The following is a 19285-nucleotide window of genomic DNA, read 5'->3' on the forward strand; positions in this document are numbered from 1 at the left end:
GTGTTTATAACAAAATAAGTAATTTCTCCTTTTAATAAAGCTTCAACAATATAACCTCAATTCAGTTGACAGTTAATTTTTATTTGCTCATAATTCTCTCAAAACTGTTAATATCCATTCTAAACCATCCAAAATGGGAAAATCAGTGCCAGTTACATCTAATTTATTAGATTTTGAACGATTTTGACTTTAAAAATTTGATTTAAATTTGTTAGGTTGAAACTTCTTTTGTGGTTGGAGAATCTTGAAACCTCCAATGGACAGCTATAATAGAAACTCATATGCATCAAATACGCAGTTTCATCCAAATTAGTGAAGAATTAAAGAAGATATGAATAAAATAATGTTGAAATTTTGAGTGGTTCGAAAGAAATCCGTTAGATGGCGTTTTCGTAATTTAGAAAGATTTGAAATTATTTTAAGGGAAGAAATTTTTTTGGAGAGGAGGATAAGGGTATATAAGAAGAGGAAAAAGTTGAACCAAGATCAGTCCCAGCCCAGGGATCTTTGATAGGAGAACATGGGACTGATTATATGTCGAAATCCCACCGTAAGATGGCATTAGCGTCTATACTCAAATAATTTACTTAAACTAACAGTTTTATTATTAATAGTGGGAATGATGACAGACAGTAATAACAATTATTGCCAGTATCATTCTTTTAATTTAAAAAGTATAGATTCCAATTCGTTTTATATTTTTAAATTTGCCGCTAACTTCAACATTTAAAAGTTGAAGTTTGTTCAGAATGACAGATGAAAACGTCTGTAGTATAATAAAGTAATAATGGTAGGATTAAATAATTAGATTATAATTGACATTATAGCATTGTTCTATATATCTATCACATGTCATATGATGCAGTGATATTCAAATGTGACGGAATTATTTGACCGGTGTAATAGGTAATTACATCTGAGGAATTCCCAACCAGTTGGAACGTTAATTGGAGCCACATAGCGGTGGAAAACCACTTTCCAAACAGTTATTTTGTGGTTGGAGCTTTTATATATAAACCCAATCCACCTGTATTCTAGTGGTTCGGTTCTTAGCTGAATAATTCCAAAATATCCACAACAGATGGCGCCACATGCGTTCAATTTTTAGTACGAAGTTTTTGTTTAAAGAGTTGCATTTCTACGAAGCTATTTTCTATGATCAGTCCAATTTGTACTAAAATCGACCAGTTTCGTTTGCTTAATGCTTGAACGATTTAAATAACGTCTTCTGTTTGGTTAAATTCTTCAACTTGAAATTCGTAATTTAAATTTCTCCGGTATGAGCCAACTTTGAAATGACAAATGTCACCAATTAAATTTTATTAAAAATTATTGAAATTATTATATTAATAATATTTATGTATGAAACGTTGTAGTGTTGTTGCAATAACTTTGTTTGTGCTGATTTCGGGACATTTTCTTTTAGATTTCAACGACCAGCTTCAAAAATATATTCAAATATGTAATTTTCGTGAAATTCTTCATTAAAACTCCCATACGATGGATGGTTTTCGTTGCTGACATGCTAAGATTATCGTTTGCAATAGTTTCAATCGGACAAACATGAATTATAATAAGAAATTAATAAAAAATGAAATGTGGGGTTATGTCACTGTCAAAATTCTACAAATTTGCTTCGTTTTAACTTTACGTGGATTAAATACAATAAAAAACTTAAAACGGTCAACAATACATGGTGAATTGTATCATATTTATAACATTTTATTAATACAAAATAAATAATGTAAAATTTAAAAAAAAAATTTTAAAATTTATTGTTGAATTAATATCTTCTTTTGCGGATACAATTTAAAATCACCAATTTTCTCACCATCCTTATAATTATAAGAAATTAAACAATCCTGGCAAAAATAAGTTACATTATGAATTAGGCGATTATTATTGGTACAAATCCATTTAGCAGAGACCTTTTTGCATATGTTACAATTCTTTAACATGTACCCATTAATAGTTTTATAATACGGATAATCATCCCTACACAAAGAGTGACATTTTTTAACCAACTGCACATCAGAAAACACAAAAAGATGCTCACAATTTCCATTGTGTTGATACAAATATGGATAACCTAAACGAAAGTTTAAATCGCGGAGTTTCACGCTCATATCATCTGTTGTAAAGTTTAATTTTAATTTGTTATCTTCGTTCCATTTTTTTACAACAACTGAGTAATCAATTGAATCAGTATTAGGCATATCAACGTATAATTTATCATCAATACATATTAAAGAAGACCCATTTTGGATTGTCTCATCATCTTTGTTGGACTCATAAATATCATTAACTTCTTTGCTGAATTCGTTGTGATCACAAATAATCTTATTTTTTAAGTCTTTTAAGCTTTGAGAGCCTAAAGCGATTAATTCATGACACGATTTAATAAAACCAATGCAATAATTCCTTTTTGAGAGCATCCCAATATGGCCTGTGTACGGCTGGTGAACATTTACGGTTATTATTACATCCGAACCGGGTTCAAAATCAATTGACTCATTAAAATCTTGTAATAAATTTATGTGCTTGGGTTCTGTTGATGAAACATTATTGTATTTATTTTCCCAGGATATTTTCGCTTGAATCGTGTGCAATTTTTTCGCATCTTCTGGTAAATCTTTATGGCTGTTTTTATAAAATTTCTCCATTTCACTTGGTTCAAATTCATGGTGTACCGTTAAATTATCTACATTACAAATTGTTGTAAGTTTTTCAAAGTCTTCTGATAAGATATCTCCAAAAAGTTTTTCGTGGGTTTCTTGGAGAGTTGCCCTAATTGGGGAAGAATAATCGTTGGAAAATTCTTGGAAATGTTCTTTTAAATATGTTAATTTTTCTGTGCACATAAACGTATTTGGTGGATAAATTGATTCCATTTTAATCAAATTAAACTTTTATTTTAGGTTATGTCGATTTATTTGACGTTTCTTTGATTTTTAGTTGTCACTTAATAGATGGCGTAACAACGTAGACAAAAAGTTAATTAAAAACCAAAAAATTAATTTTTCTCTGTACATAAATATATTTGGTGGATAAATTAATTCCATTTTTAATAAAATTAAACTTTTATTTTAGATTATATTGATTAATAACGAATATTTTTGTTGTCACTTAATAGATGGCGCAACAACGTAGTTAAAGTCAAAAAGTTAATTAAAAATTTAAAAAAATAATTTTTCTTTGCACATAAATATATTTGGTGGATAAATTGATCCCATCTTAATAAAATTAATTTATAACCTACATTTAGATTTATTTAATGTTTCTTAAGATTGGGCTTCGTTAGAATATCGATTTGTAGATGGCAGTCCTAGTATGAAATGCTATGATGGTTTGGTTGCCTATATTAAGTTAACTATATTTAAATAAATAATTGTTACAAATCGATAAAATTAGTCTTTTTTATGAATTGAACCTCAAAAAATTAATGTTCCTATAAAATTTCTCCATTCCACTTGGTTTAAATTCATGCTGTACCGCTAAATTATCGACGTTACAAATTGTTCATTGGATGAGATATCCCCAAAAAGTTTTTCGTGGCTTTCTTGGAGGGTTGCTCCAATTGGAGAAGAATAATCGTTGGAAAATTCTTGAAAATGTATTTGGTGGATAAACTGATTCCATTTTAATCAAATTAAACGTTTATTTTAGGTTATGTTGATTAATTTGACGTTTCTATGATTTTTAACGATTACTTTTAGTTGTCACTTCATAGATGGCGTAACAACGTAGTCAAAAACATAAATATAAATATATTTGAACATAAATATATTTGGTGGATAAACTGATTCCATTTTAATCAAATGAAACGTTTATTTTAAGTTATGTTAATTAATTTGATGTTTCTTTGATTTTTAACGATTACTTTTAGTTGTCACTTCATAGATGGCGTAACAACATAGTCAAAAACATAAATATAAATATATTTGGTGGATAAATTAATTCAATTTTAATAAAATTACGCTTTTATTTACACCGACAGAAACACAAATGAATATCCCTACCATGATGGAAAGATCGTGACAGAAAATCAAGAAGGGGACAGAGTTCGTCTGACTCACAATCGATCGTGCTCCCCATATCACCAATTTTGTGAAAAAACAAAGAAAACAACAAATAACACTTCTTTCAAAAGTATAGCTGCCCAAATCCCCAATTTGAACAATTTCGCTACGTTGTAGGTGGTTTGTTTTGAACATCGTTAGATGCAATTTTATACGATTTTGAACAAATTGGAAATGATATAAATCATTTTGCATTAATTTAGACAAGTTTTTAAACATTATCAATCAATTTTCAATCATCTTAAACAATTATGAATTGTTCTAGATTTGTTTTAAACATCGTTAGATGCAGTTTTATACGATTTTGAACAACTTGTATTGAAAATACATCATTTTGAACAACTTTGCAATGTTATAGACTTATTTTGAACATCGTTAGATACAGTTTCATATGATTTTGTACAAATTGGAAATGCAATAAATCCTTTTGCAATAATTTAGACAAGTTTTTAAACATTACTAACCACTTTTCAATCATTTTGAAGAATTTTACATTGTTATAGGTTTGTTTTGAATATTGTTAGATGCAGTTTAATATAATTTTGAACAACTTGGAATGGATATAAATAATTTTGACAAGTTTTCAAACATCAGTAACCAAATTTCAATAATTTTGAATAGTTTTGCTACAGTGTAGGCTTGTTTTAAACATCGTTAGATGAAGTTTTATACGATTTTGAACAAATTGGAAATGATATAAATCATTTTGCATTAATTTAAACAAGTTTTTAAACATTATCAATCAATTTTCACCCATCTTAAACAATTATGAATTGTTCTAGATTTGTTTTAAACATCGTTAGATGCAGTTTTATACGATTTTGAACAACTTGTATTGAAAATACATCATTTTGAACAACTTTGCAATGTTATAGACTTATTTTGAACATCGTTAGATGCAGTTTCATATGATTTTGTACAAATTGGAAATGCAATAAATCATTTTGCAATAATTTAGACAAGTTTTTAAACATTACTAACCACTTTTCAATCATTTTGAAGAATTTTACATTGTTATAGGTTTGTTTTGAATATTGTTAGATGCAGTTTAATATAATTTTGAACAACTTGGAATGGATATAAATAATTTTGACAAGTTTTCAAACATCAGTAACCCAATTTCAATAATTTTGAATAGTTTTGCTACAGTGTAGGCTTGTTTTAAACATCGTTAGATGCAGTTTTATACGATTTTGAACAAATTGGAAATGATATAAATCATTTTACATTAATTTAGACAAGTTTTTAAACATTATCAATCAATTTTCACCCATCTTAAACAATTATGAATTGTTGTAGATTTGTTTTAAACATCGTTAGATGCAGTTTTATACGATTTTGAACTTGTATTGAAAATACATCATTTTGAACAACTTTGCAATGTTATAGACTTATTTTGAACATCGTTAGATGCAGTTTCATATGATTTTGTACAAATTGGAAATGCAATAAATCCTTTTGCAATAATTTAGACAAGTTTTTAAACATTACTAACCACTTTTCAATCATTTTGAAGAATTTTACATTGTTATAGGTTTGTTTTGAATATTGTTAGATGCAGTTTAATATAATTTTGAATAACTTGGAATGGATATAAATAATTTTGACAAGTTTTCAAACATCAGTAACCAAATTTCAATAATTTTGAATAGTTTTGCTACAGTGTAGGCTTGTTTTAAACATCGTTAGATGCAGTTTTATACGATTTTGAACAAATTGGAAATGATATAAATCATTTTGCATTAATTTAGACAAGTTTTTAAACATTATCAATCAATTTTCAATCATCTTAAACAATTATGAATTGTTGTAGATTTGTTTTAAACATCGTTAGATGCAGTTTTATACGATTTTGAACAACTTGTATTGAAAATACATCATTTTGAACAACTTTGCAATGTTATAGACTTATTTTGAACATCGTTAGATGCAGTTTCATATGATTTTGTACAAATTGGAAATGCAATAAATCATTTTGCAATAATTTAGACAAGTCTTTAAACATTACTAACCAATTTTCAATCATTTTGAAGAATTTTACATTGTTATAGGTTTGTTTTGAATATTGTTAGATGCAGTTTAATATAATTTTGAACAACTTGGAATGAATATAAATAATTTTGACAAGTTTTCAAACATCAGTAACTAAATTTCAATAATTTTGAATAGTTTTGCTACAGTGTAGGCTTGTTTTGAACATCGTTAGATGCAGTTTTATACGATTTTGAACAAATTGGAAATGATATAAATCATTTTGCATTAATTTAGACAAGTTTTTAAACATTATCAATCAATTTTCAATCATCTTAAACAATTATGAATTGTTGTAGATTTGTTTTAAACATCGTTAGATGCAGTTTTATACGATTTTGAACAACTTGTATTGAAAATACATCCTTTTGAACAACTTTGCAATGTTATAGACTTATTTTGAACATCATTAGATGCAGTTTTATATGATTTTGTACAAATTGGAAATGCAATAAATCATTTTGCAATAATTTAGACAAGTTTTTAAACATTACTAACCAATTTTCAATCATTTTGAAGAAGCTCTAATAATTTTGAACAACTTGGAATGGATATAAATCATTTGGACAAGCTTCCAAACATTATCAATCAGTTTTCAATTAGTTTGAACAATTTCGTAACCTTCTAGGTTTGTTTTGAACAACGTTAGATGCAGGTTTATATGATTTTGAAGAACTTGGTATGGATATAAATCATTTTGACAAGTTTCCAAACATCACCAACAAAATTTCGGTCATTTTGAATAGTTTTGTAATGTTATAGGTTTGCTTTAAACATCGTTAGATGCAGTTCTATACACTTTTGAATAACTTGGAATGGATATAAATTATTTTGGCAAGTTTTCAAACATCACCAACCAAATTTCAGTCATTTTAAATACTCTTGCAACGTTGTAGGTTTGTTTTAAACATTGTTAGATGCAGTTTTATACGACATTGAACAACTTGAAATGGATATAAATCATTATGCAATCATTTTAAGAAGTTTCAAAACTTTATCAATCAATTTTCAATTAATTTGAACAATTTCGCTGCGTTGTAGGTTAGTTTTGAACATCGTTAGATGCAGGTTTATATGATTTTGAACAACTTGGAATGGATATAAATCATTTTGACAAGTTTTCAAACATCAGCAACAAAATATCAATGATTTTGAATAGTTTTGCAAGAGTGTGGGCTTGTTTTAAACATCATTAGATGCAGTTTTATACGATTTTGGACAACTTAGAATGGATATAAATCATTTTGACAAGTTTTCAAACATCAGCAACAAAATGTCAATGATTTTGAATAGTTTTGCAAAAGTGTGGGCTTGTTTTAAACATCATTAGATGCAGTTTTATACGATTTTGAACAACTTAGAATGGATATAAATCATTTTGACAAGCTTCCAAACATTATAAATTAATTTTCAATTAATTTGAACAATTTCGCTGCGTTGTAGGTTTGTTTTGAACATCGTTAGATGCAGGTTTATATGATTTTGAACAACTTGGAATGGATATAAATCATTTTGACAAGTTTTCAAACATCAGCAACAAAATGTCAATGATTTTGAATAGTTTTGCAAGAGTGTGGGCTTGTTTTAAACATCATTAGATGCAGTTTTATACGATTTTGGACAACTTAGAATGGATATAAATCATTTTGACAAGCTTCCAAACATTATAAATTAATTTTCAATTAATTTGAACAATTTCGCTGCGTTGTAGATTTGTTTTGAACATCGTTAGATGCAGGTTTATATGATTTTGAACAACTTGGTATGGATATAAATCATTTTGACAAGTTTTCAAACAACACCAACCAAATTTCAATCATTTTGGATAGTTTTGCAACGATGTAGGCTTGATTCATTTAATGTTTCTTTGATTGTTAACGATTACTTTTAGTTGTCACTTAATAGATGGCGCAACAACGTAGTTAAAAATAAAGTCCCTAGATTTACAAAGTACCGCGGTTCATGAAGCCTGTTTTCGAGCCAAAATGGCGGTTTGACAGCTTGTCACTGCATTTCACCACTTATTTACATAAATATTGCCGTCTTGTTGCCTTTGGGGTTGCAAAAATGGTAGTAAGGAAGGACTTTCGACTCTTCAGAGTACCACGAGAAAAAATGAAAGGAAATTTGGCGTAATGTTATCAATAAAATGACATAGTTTTAAATTTCCCGCTTGACTTTCGGGCCAAAATGGCGGCAAACCGCGGTACTTTGTAAATCTAGGGACTTTAGTTAAAAATAAATGTTTATTTTGATATATTAATTTTTTTTGTGGACATCAATATATTTGATGGATAAATTGATTCCATTTTAATTAAATTAAACATTCATTTTAGGTGATATTAATTAATTTGACGTTTCTTTGATTTTTAACGATTACTTTTAGTTGTCACTTAATAGATGGCGTAACAAGGTAGTTAAAAAGTTTTTCGGAAAAAATAAATGTTTATTTAGATATATTAATGTTTTTGTCGACATATATATATTCGATGGATAAATTGAGTCAATTTTAATAAAATTAAAGTTTTATTTTTGTTTATGTTGATTAATTTGACGTTTCTTTGATTTTTAACGATTACTTTTAGTTGTCACTTAATAGATGGCGCAATAACGCAATCAAAAAGTTCCTCGGAAAAAATAAATGTTTATTTAAATATATTAATTTTTTTGTGAAAATTAACATAAATATATTTGGTGGATAAATTGATTCGATTTTAATAAAATTAATTTATAACCTAAATTTAGATTTAAGTTGATTGATTTGTGTCAAGATTTTGTCGCCCTCTACAATACCGACTTTTAATTGTCACTTAATAGATGGCGTAACAATGTAATCACAAGACTGGAAAAAAACTTGGACAGGTGACACAGGTGTTGTAAAGGGAGTGAACGAAAAATCGAACAGTTTTTCCGTGTTACTTTTCCAAAAATCAACTAAGGATGGCTACTACATCCCAAGTGGTCAACGATCCCAAGTTAAAAGAGATCATGACATCTTTAGACGACGACAAAATCGGTAAATAACCCACTTAAACCGTTTCAACAAGATTTCGAGCCTAATTTTTAGTTAAACTCGGTGCTATTTAACTTTATGAATAGTTTAAATCCTCGCGCGCTTCCTTTTTATAGTCATTTCAACCAATTTCCTGAACATAATCTATATTTAACTGCCCGAAAACGCCTTTTTCTCGTTCACGTGACGAGTTTAATCAGCTGACCAGTAATAAATCAGTGGCTCTAAACATTTAATTCATATTTTAAGTGAAAAAATGCTGGCTATTTCAGATATGTTAGCCGCCACAAGCGTTCTACAACAACAAGCGACCGATGTTCGTAGCGAAAAAGTTACATGGCAATCATATCTTCAGTAAGTACCAAAAAAAATTAACCAAAAAGAAATAATAACCGATTTTTAGATCCCAAATGATTTCCCAAGATGATTACAAATTCATCGTGGCTTTCGATGTCCAAGACAACGCGAAACGTGAGAATTTATTGCGCGCCGACCGGCTACAATGCGCAAGAACGTTTTTAAACCTCCTCGGACATGTTTCTAAAGATAATACTTTAAGATATATCTTAGTATTGATCGATGATATGTTACAAGTAATTATAATTAATTAATTAATTAACAAAGTTCGAATCTTAATCTTACCTTATTTAGGAGGATCGCACTCGCGTCGAGATTTTCCACGAATACGCCTTAAAAACGAAAGAATCCGTTTGGTCCCCATTCTTAAATCTTTTAAATCGCCAAGATGGATTCATCACCAATATGACTTCGAGGGTTCGAAATAATCTAATTTAAAAAAAGAAAAAATTAATAAAGTGAGGTTATGTTTTTTTATTTTATAGGTTATCGCAAAAATCGCGTGTTGGTCCCACACCCCGATGGAGCGCTCCGATTTGCAATATTATTTAACTTGGTTAAAAGACCAACTTACCACTCAGGTTAGAAAATTAATAATAATAATTTCGTAAGTATAAATTTTTTTTCAAACGAAATTAAGTTAGGTTATGTAACCTAAAATGCAATTTACCGACATCGGTAAAGTAGAAATAGTTTGAAAAAATTTTTTTTATTTATTTATTGTTATAAATTATTTTGTGCGAGTTTAACTTGGTTAAAAATCAATAATATTTTTTGAATCGAAATTATTTTAGCTTGTGTAACTCAAAATGCAATTTACCGACATCGGTAAAGTAGGAATCGTTTGAAAAAAAAATTTTTTTTCGCTTTTATGTTTATTTATTATTATAAATTAATTTGTGCGAGTTCAAATTAACCCTCATTATTTGATTAAATCCTAATCACCAACCTTAGATACGTGTTGTATGTGTTAATTAAAAAATTAGATTCACCTGTCGTTAACACGTCTTTAAAATGAAAGCTAATTAGATCATTAGAAAAGCCTTGTTTAGCCGGTGAAGGTTTCTTTGACACTTATAGTTTAATAATCGCGATAAGAAACACTTGGAAAAATTCAAGAATCATCGTGTGGGTTAAAAATCAAAAAAAAAAAAACGTTAAAAATAAAAAGAAAGTGACGTGAAGTTGTGTTATATGATAACTAACTTCAGGTTTAAAATGTCAACCTCAATTTTGACATATTTGTAATCTTCATTAAAAAACCTTTAAAATGAATACAAACACAACAAAATCTAATAAATATAATAAAAAAATCAAAAATTAAATTGCTATCTTCATTGTGTTTAATTAATGTTTTTTATTCTAACTTTTTTGTTTTTTGAGATAAGTGCGTCATGTTTGGACTCATTTTAAAGGTTATTTTATAAAGGTTACGAATATAATAATAAAAGTAAAGATGATGTTAACACCTGAAAGTTTTTTTCTTAGCCGTGCGTCGAAACTCTTTCAAAAAACACCAAAATTGTTTTTAGGAGCACCGCTAAATCTGAATATTTCTAGTTCTAGGTCTAGTGTTAGTTCTAATTTTAATTCAATAAAAACAGGCAACATAGTGATATCTTATGCTACCTACCACTAAAAAGATATGTCGCATCTGGGTGACAAAGAATCGAGTGAATAGTCTTCAGCCGGTAGTATTGTAACCTCTAAGCACGTAGTAGTGTTTTGGCAGCAGTCTTCTGAAAGCATTAAATAGTCTTTGCCAACAATATCTAGCTGCGGAAAACAAATACTACCTATATAATACTAAAAAATGTTTGCAGAAGATAGATATTGTCCATAAAAGGTTAGTTATTGTTACCAATAGACTACACATTGATTGCAGAATACTAATACTGTTTGTAGAAGACTAAATACTGCCGACAGAAGACTAAAAACTCCTTGCGAAAGACTAATACTACCTATACAATTCTGGAAACTGCTTAAAAAGATAGATATTATTTATAAAAGGCTAGGTACTGCTACCAACAGACTAGAAATTGGTGGCAGAATACTAATGCTGCTTGTAGAAGACTAAATACTACCGACAGAAGACTAAAAACTCCTTGCGAAAGACTAATACTACCTATACAATACTAGAAACTGCTTAAAAAGATACATACTGTCTATAAAAGGCTGAGTACTGCTACCAACAGACTAGAAATTGTTTGCAGAATACTAATACTGCTTGTAGAAGACTAAATACTGCCGACAGAAGACTAAAAACTTCTTACGGAAGACAAATACTACCTATACAATACTAAAAGATGCTTGCAGAAGATAGATATTGTTTATAGAAGGTTAGTTATTGCTACCAACAGACTACACATTGATTGCAGAATACTAATACTGCTTGTAGAAGACTAAATACTGCCGACAGAAGACTAAAAACTTTTTGCAAAGGACTAATACTACCTATACAATACTAGAAACTGTTTAAAAAGATAGATATTGGCTATAAAAGGCTAGGTACTGCTACTAACAGACTAGAAATTGTTTGCAGAATACTAATATTGCTTGTAGAAGACTAAATACTACCGACAGAAGACTAAAAACTCCTTGCAAAAGACTGATATTACCTATACAATACTAGAAACTGCTTTAAAAGATAGATATTATCTATAAAAGGCTAGGTACTGCTACTAACAGACTAGAAATTGGTTGCAGAATAACTAATGCTGCTTGTAGAAGACTAAATACTACCGACAGAAGACTACAAACTCCTTGCGAAAGACTAATACTACCTATACAATACTAGAAACTGCTTAAAAAGATAGATACTGTCTATAAAAGGCTAGCTACTGCTACCAACAGACTAGAAATTGTTTGCAGAATACTAATATTGCTTGTAGAAGACTAAATACTACCGACAGAAGACTAAAAACTTCTTGCGGATGATAAATACCACCTATACAATACTAAAAAATGCTTGCAGAAAATAGATATTGTCTATAGAAGGTTAATTATTGCTACTAATAGACGACACATTGATTGCAGAATACTAATACTGCTTGTAGAAGACTAAATACTGCTGACAGAAGATTAAAAACTCCTTGCAAAAGACTAATACTACCTATACAATACTAGAAACTGCTTAAAAAGATAGATACTGCCTATAAAAGGCTGAGTACTGCTACCAACAGACTGGAAATTGTTTGCAGAATACTAATACTGCTTGTAGAAGACTAAATACTGCCGACAGAAGACTAAAAACTCCTTGCAAAAGACTAATACTACCTATACAATACTAAAAGATGCTTGCAGAAGATAGATATTGTTTATAGAAGCTTAGTTATTGTTACCAATAGACTACACATTGATTGCAGAATACTAATATTGCTTGTAGAAGACTAAATACTGCCGACAGAAGACTAAAAACTCCTTGCAAAAGACTAATACTACCTATACAATACTAAAAGATGCTTGCAGAAGATAGATATTTTTTATAGAAGGTTAGTTATTGCTACCAATAGACTACACATTGATTGCAGAATACTAATACTGCTTGTAGAAGACTAAATACTGCCGACAGAAGACTAAAAACTCCTTGCAAAAGACTAATACTACCTATACAATACTAAAAGATGCTTGCAGAAGATAGATATTTTTTATAGAAGGTTAGTTATTGCTACCAATAGACTACACATTGATTGCAGAATATTAATACTGCTTGTAGAAGACTAATACTACCTATACAATGCTAGAAACTGTTTAAAAAGATAGATATTGTCTATAAAAGGCTAGGTACTGTTACCAACAGACTAGAAATTGGTTGCAGAATACTAATATTGCTTGTAGAAGACTAAATACTGCCGACAGAAGACTAAAAACTCCTTACGGAAGACAAATACTACCTATACAATACTAAAAGATGCTTGCAGAAGATAGATATTGTTTATAGAAGTTTAGTTATTGTTACCAATAGACTACACATTGATTGCAGAATACTAATACTGCTTGTAGAAGACTAAATACTGCCGACAGAAGACTAAAAACTCCTTGCAAAAGACTAATACTACCTATACAATACTAGAAACTGCTTTAAAAGATAGATATTGTCTATAAAAGGCTAGGTACTGCTACTAACAGACTAGAAATTGTTTGCAGAATACTAATATTGTTTGTAGAAGACTAAATACTGCCGACAGAAGACTAAAAACTCCTTACGGAAGACAAATTCTACCTATACAATATTAAAAGATGCTTGCAGAAGATAGATATTTTTTATAGAAGGTTAGTTATTGCTACCAATAGACTACACATTGATTGCAGAATACTAATACTGCTTGTAGAAGACTAAATACTGCCGACAGAAGACTAAAGACTCCTTACGGAAGACAGATACTATCTATACAATACTAAAAAATGCTTACAGAAGATAGATATTGTCTATAGAAGGTTACTGTTTGCTACCAATAGACTACACGTTGATTGCAGAATATTAATACTGCTTGTAGAAGACTAATACTACCTATACAATGCTAGAAACTGTTTAAAAAGATAGATATTGTCTATAAAAGGCTAGGTACTGCTACCAACAGACTAGAAATTGGTTGCAGAATACTAATATTGCTTGTAGAAGACTAAATACTGCCGACAGAAGACTAAAAACTCCTTACGGAAGACAAATACAACCTATACAATACTAAAAGATGCTTGCAGAAGATAGATATTGTTTATAGAAGCTTAGTTATTGTTACCAATAGACTACACATTGATTGCAGAATACTAATATTGCTTGTAGAAGATTAAATACTGCCGACAGAAGACTAAAAACTTTTTGCGAAAGACTAATACTACCTATACAATATTAGAAACTGCTTTAAAAGATAGATGTTGTCTATAAAAGGCTAGGTACTGCTACTAACAGACTAGAAATTGTTTGCAGAATACTAATACTGCTTGTAGAAGGCTAAATACTGCCGACAGAAGACTAAAAACTCCTTGCAAAAGACTGATACTACCTATACAATACTAGAAACTGCGTTAAAAGACAGATATTGTCTATAAAAGGCTAGGTACTGCTACTAACAGACTAGAAATTGTTTGCAGAATACTAATATTGCTTGTAGAAGACTAAATACTGCTGACAGAAGACTAAAAACTCCTTACCGAGGACAAATATTTCCTATACAATACTAAAAAATGCTTACAGAAGATAGATATTGTCTATAGAAGGTTACTGTTTGCTACCAATAGACTACACATTGATTGTAGAATACTAATACTGCTTGTAGAAGACTAAATACTGCCGATAGAAGACTAAAAACTCCTTGCGAAAGACTAATACTACCTATACAATGCTAAAAACTGCTTAAAAAGATAGTTACTATCTATAAACGGCTTTGTACTGCTACCAACAGACTAGAAATTGGTTGCAGAATACTAATATTGTTTGTAGAAGACTAAATACTGCTGACAGAAGACTAAAAACTTCTTGCGAAAAATTAATGCCACCTATACAATCCTAGAAACTGTTTAAACAGATAAATATTGTCTATAAAAAGCTAGGTACTGCTACCAATAGACTAGAAATTGGCATGTCGTATCTGGGTGACAAAGAATCGAGTGTTGTAGCAGCAATTTTTAAATCTATAATGGAAGGGAAACGGAAAGATATCACTCAACAGAAGAATAGTTTCAGCAAATAATGTTCAACCAGTAGTACTGTAATCTTCAAGCACTTAGTAGTGCTTTCCAACAATATTTAGCATTCTGAAAGTAGTTAATAGTTTTTTGGAAACAGTATTTTGTCTTTCCAAGCAGATAATAGTTGCTCCCAGCAGTATTTAGTCTTCTCCAAGCTGGTCCTAATCTTTTCTAGTAGTATACAGGCGTTTCGAAACTCAAAGTCAAGCAGTATTTCAAGTAGGTCAAAATGTATTAATGTATTATTTTGAAAACATTATCTAGTCTTTTCCAAGTAAGTTCTTTTCCGCACTTTTTTTTTATTTGTAACAACTTACTTAATTGTCGATTTTTAAGCGACACGATGATTCTTGAATTATACCAAACACTTTTTCACGTTGCACTTTTAGTACAAGGGTTTAGCCGAGATGCAACACCAAGCCGACACTGCTCGTTTGGCCGGATTTGACGCCCCGAGGGTTGGTGGTTTAGGGGATTATGATGAGGACTTGCCTTTGGATCTTTCGGTACATATTTAACACATTAAAAGATTTAAATCCAAGACACAACTTTTATAATTCGTATTTTATGATCTGTTTTCTCTTTTAACTAAAACCATATTAATTTAATTTCTAATTTATAGAACAACGAATACATCCAATCAGTGGCTCGTTGTTTACAAATGATGCTAAGAATCGACGAGTATCGATTTGCTTTTGTATCAGTCGATGGTATTTCAACCTTATTATCCGTATTATCCGGTCGCGTTAACTTCCAAGTGCAATATCAGTTAATATTTTGTATTTGGGTGTTAACTTTTAACCCCCTTTTGGCGGAAAAAATGAACAAATTCAACGTAATCCCGATATTAGCCGATATCTTAAGCGATTCCGTTAAAGAGAAAGTTACAAGAATAGTTTTGGCCGTGTTCCGAAACTTGATTGAGAAACCAGATGATGCTCAAGTCGCTAAAGAACATTGTATCGCAATGGTACAAAGCAAAGTACTCAAACAACTCAACATCCTCGAGCAGAGGAAATTTGATGACGAAGATGTTACAGCGGATGTTGAATTTTTAACTGAAAAATTACAAGCTTCCGTTCAAGATTTGAGTTCGTTCGATGAATACGCAACGGAAGTTAAAAGCGGAAGATTGGAATGGTCTCCGGTGCATAAAAGCAAATTTTGGCGCGAAAACGCGCAACGTTTGAACGAAAAGAATTACGAACTTTTAAGGATTTTGATTCACCACTTAGAAACGAGCAAAGACCCCCTTGTTTTGAGCGTTGCGAGTTATGATATTGGCGAATACGTGCGACATTATCCAAGAGGAAAACAGTAATAAATAGAATTAATAATAAAATTTGAAATGAATGAAATTTTTGTTGTAGTGTCATCGAGCAATTGGGCGGAAAACAACTTGTTATGCAATTATTGGCCCATGAAGACCCGAATGTTCGTTATGAGGCGTTGTTGGCTGTTCAAAAATTGATGGTGCATAATTGGGAGTATTTGGGAAGGCAGTTGGAGAAGGATCAGGCGACAGGTGATACTAAACAGGGTACTGCACCTATTTCTGGAAAAGCGTAAAAAACTTTTTCCTACAATTATGTAATTTGTAATTATCTAGAAAGTATTTTGTAGTTTGTTGATGTTGTAAAGAGAAAATAATAATAATCACGAGATATTAATTATTAATGTATAAAAGAAATGTTTCACATTCCTATTTGCTGGATATTATTATATTAATTAAAAAAAATGTATTTTTTGTTGCCCTTTAAGGTCCACTTTTACCAACATCCTGATAACATATATTGTGCTGTTTTACTTGTGTGATGTTTTATACACAAGTTATTAATCTATAAATTTGGGTTTCTTTAATTTTAAGAGACTCTTATTAAAAAAACTCAGGGTTTCGGGCAAGTTCAGGTTCAAAAGAATATTAATCAGGTTCGACCAAAAATTCGGAATAATTAAAGAATACCTGTCCCACTTAAAAATCGATGATTTTTTTTTTAATCGGTAGGAAATGACTCAAAAGATGTGTTAATGATAAAAAAAAAGTGCGGAAAAGTGTAGTACTTACCGAAAAATCACTTTAAAGTTGCGATTTGACGTTTCTTTTTGGAAGTTCAAAGCAATGTTAAATATGCATTTTCGTATTAAATCCTAACCTGAAATTGTTTAATTTATACTCACGCACTAAATAAAAAGTTATTTTCACTAAACTTGTTGGGATTACAACATAATTATTCATAATGACACCTATGTGAAGTTAGCCCCCAATTAAATAGCATTTTACATGTATAGTATTTTGATTATAAGATGAAAACCAGTGAACCGATTTCGATAAATAACGTCTCATTCGAAAGCTTAATCCTTGGCCAATACGAAAGTGGAAATGCCCGATTTGAAAACTCTTTCGAATTTCGCTAAAACGTCAAAATAATGCGAAGATACACGAAAATAACACAAAATTGACCTTCTTTAAGTGGTGATAACTCGTAAACGATGTACCCGATGATCAAAATCTATACGTCACTCGATTCGTCATAGTGTCTTCTATCGAAATCACAAAATGCTCGATTTCAATTCTTTCCCGCTACGTTTATACAGCCCTCGGAATGACACCGTTTTCGGCTCGTTGTTTATGCACGTGTGAACGCTCGTGCTATTAATTAATTTTTAATTTAAACTAAATCGACTATAATTAGAGAACAGTTTGACGGATTTTAATGTTTTATATCTCAATCGAAAGTTTGTGTCTGGCTAAATGCTGTTGTCGAAATGCCCGATTCGAAATATTTAAGCATTTTGATTAAAACACAACAAACGAATTAATTAAACACATCAATTATCTCCGTAACTAATTGACCAACTTTAGTCATCAAAATCTCGGTCGAAAGTATGATCTGCAATGAATGCGAAGGTGAAAATGCCCGATTTCAAAATTTACTAATTATGTGCGTACAGCCATTGAAATGACCCCGCGAGAGATTTCGAGTCGGGCATGTCCACTTTCGTATTGGCCAAAGATTAAGCTTTCGAATGAGATTTTGATTATCGAAATCGGTTGACTGGTTTTCTTGTTATAATCAAAATACTATACATGTAAAATCCTATCTAATTGGGGACTAGGAAAATTTGGGGCTAACCTCGCATAGGTCATAATGACTAAGTGCCTGTCGTTACATAGACTGTGTGTCTATTAACTATGTACAAGAGCAGCGCCAGATAGGAGCAAAGATAGATTCGAAAAAAGAAATTGAATAGAATATAAGATACAAATAGATTCTAAAAATCTATTTGAAATGTTCATAATGTGTTATCGCATTTAAATAGAGAGCATGAGAGTTAAATAAAAATTTGTTATTAAAAGACTTCAAACCACTTAAATATTATAATTAGGATAATTATTATTAGTTAGTTTAACGTTATTTTGGAACTTAATAACACATATTATTGATGAAAATCCCTTTCGTAGTTACAAAGTTTTAACATCAAAATCTGAAAGAGAAGAAGAATAAACCTTATTTCGGAGAAATTCAAAAGATTAAGGTAGAAATGCAATTGATGGGTACTTGTGGGTGTGTAATGGGCACGTTTCCACTCGGAAACAAAAAAGATGGAAGGTGCGGTAAGGTTGTATCGTTTCGAAAAGGCAACTTTTTTGCATATTTTAAGTTACAAATCCATCGCATCCACCTGGCGTCATGCGAAGAGTAGTATGTCAACATCTGGCCGTACTAAAAGTCATCTCCCAGGGAATCTTGCCAGATATATTTTCCACAAATCGTGCACAGCGAAGAAGCTTGATAAGGCGGCGGAATTTTATCGAATAGCTGCGATTATGTAAGTACGACCCTATGAAGCCAGCTGAGCAACGGGACCTGGAGGAAATCGCAAATGAGTATCCATCCGATAACGAACCGTCTATATATATTCGTCTACTCGGATACACTTGCGTAGCGTCTGGGAGCTCACATTGTTATAAGTATTTTTTATGTTACACGTGAATTAACAATGTAAGGCCAATGTTTACACAAATATTTGCCTGCTTGCGTACTTGCCAATTACACCAGTCGTGTGGGACCACCTTAAGAACAGAATAAACAATAGTCATCAATTGTAAAAACAG

At 30.6% G+C, this 19285-nt stretch overlaps 2 protein-coding genes across 3 annotated transcripts; one reads left to right on the plus strand and one right to left on the minus strand.

Moving 5' to 3' along the window:
- Positions 1 to 1690: 1690 nt before the first annotated feature.
- LOC111418449 (proximal sequence element A Pbp49) lies at positions 1691 to 3081 on the minus strand. Its single transcript, XM_023050991.2, has one exon. The coding sequence runs from the start codon at positions 2889 to 2891 to the stop codon at positions 1773 to 1775; it is 1119 nt and encodes a 372-aa protein (XP_022906759.1). The 5' UTR covers positions 2892 to 3081; the 3' UTR covers positions 1691 to 1772.
- Positions 3082 to 8923: 5842 nt separating this feature from the next.
- On the plus strand, positions 8924 to 16915 carry LOC111418438 (V-type proton ATPase subunit VhaSFD). 2 transcript variants are annotated; one of them, XM_023050978.2, is made up of 8 exons: positions 8924 to 9126; positions 9396 to 9477; positions 9527 to 9716; positions 9775 to 9897; positions 9966 to 10061; positions 15558 to 15674; positions 15791 to 16485; positions 16539 to 16915. In XM_023050978.2, exons 1-8 carry the CDS (start codon positions 9051 to 9053, stop codon positions 16735 to 16737), a joined length of 1578 nt encoding a protein of 525 aa, XP_022906746.1. In that variant the 5' UTR covers positions 8924 to 9050; the 3' UTR covers positions 16738 to 16915. The 2 variants fall into 2 exon arrangements, with proteins under 2 accessions (XP_022906746.1, XP_022906747.1); XM_023050979.2 differs by lacking the exon at positions 15558 to 15674.
- The last annotated feature ends 2370 nt before the right edge of the window (positions 16916 to 19285 follow it).

The sequence above is a fragment of the Onthophagus taurus genome, chromosome 5 (genome assembly GCF_036711975.1).
Source record: "Onthophagus taurus isolate NC chromosome 5, IU_Otau_3.0, whole genome shotgun sequence".
In the NCBI taxonomy this organism is placed as follows: domain Eukaryota; kingdom Metazoa; phylum Arthropoda; class Insecta; order Coleoptera; family Scarabaeidae; genus Onthophagus; species Onthophagus taurus.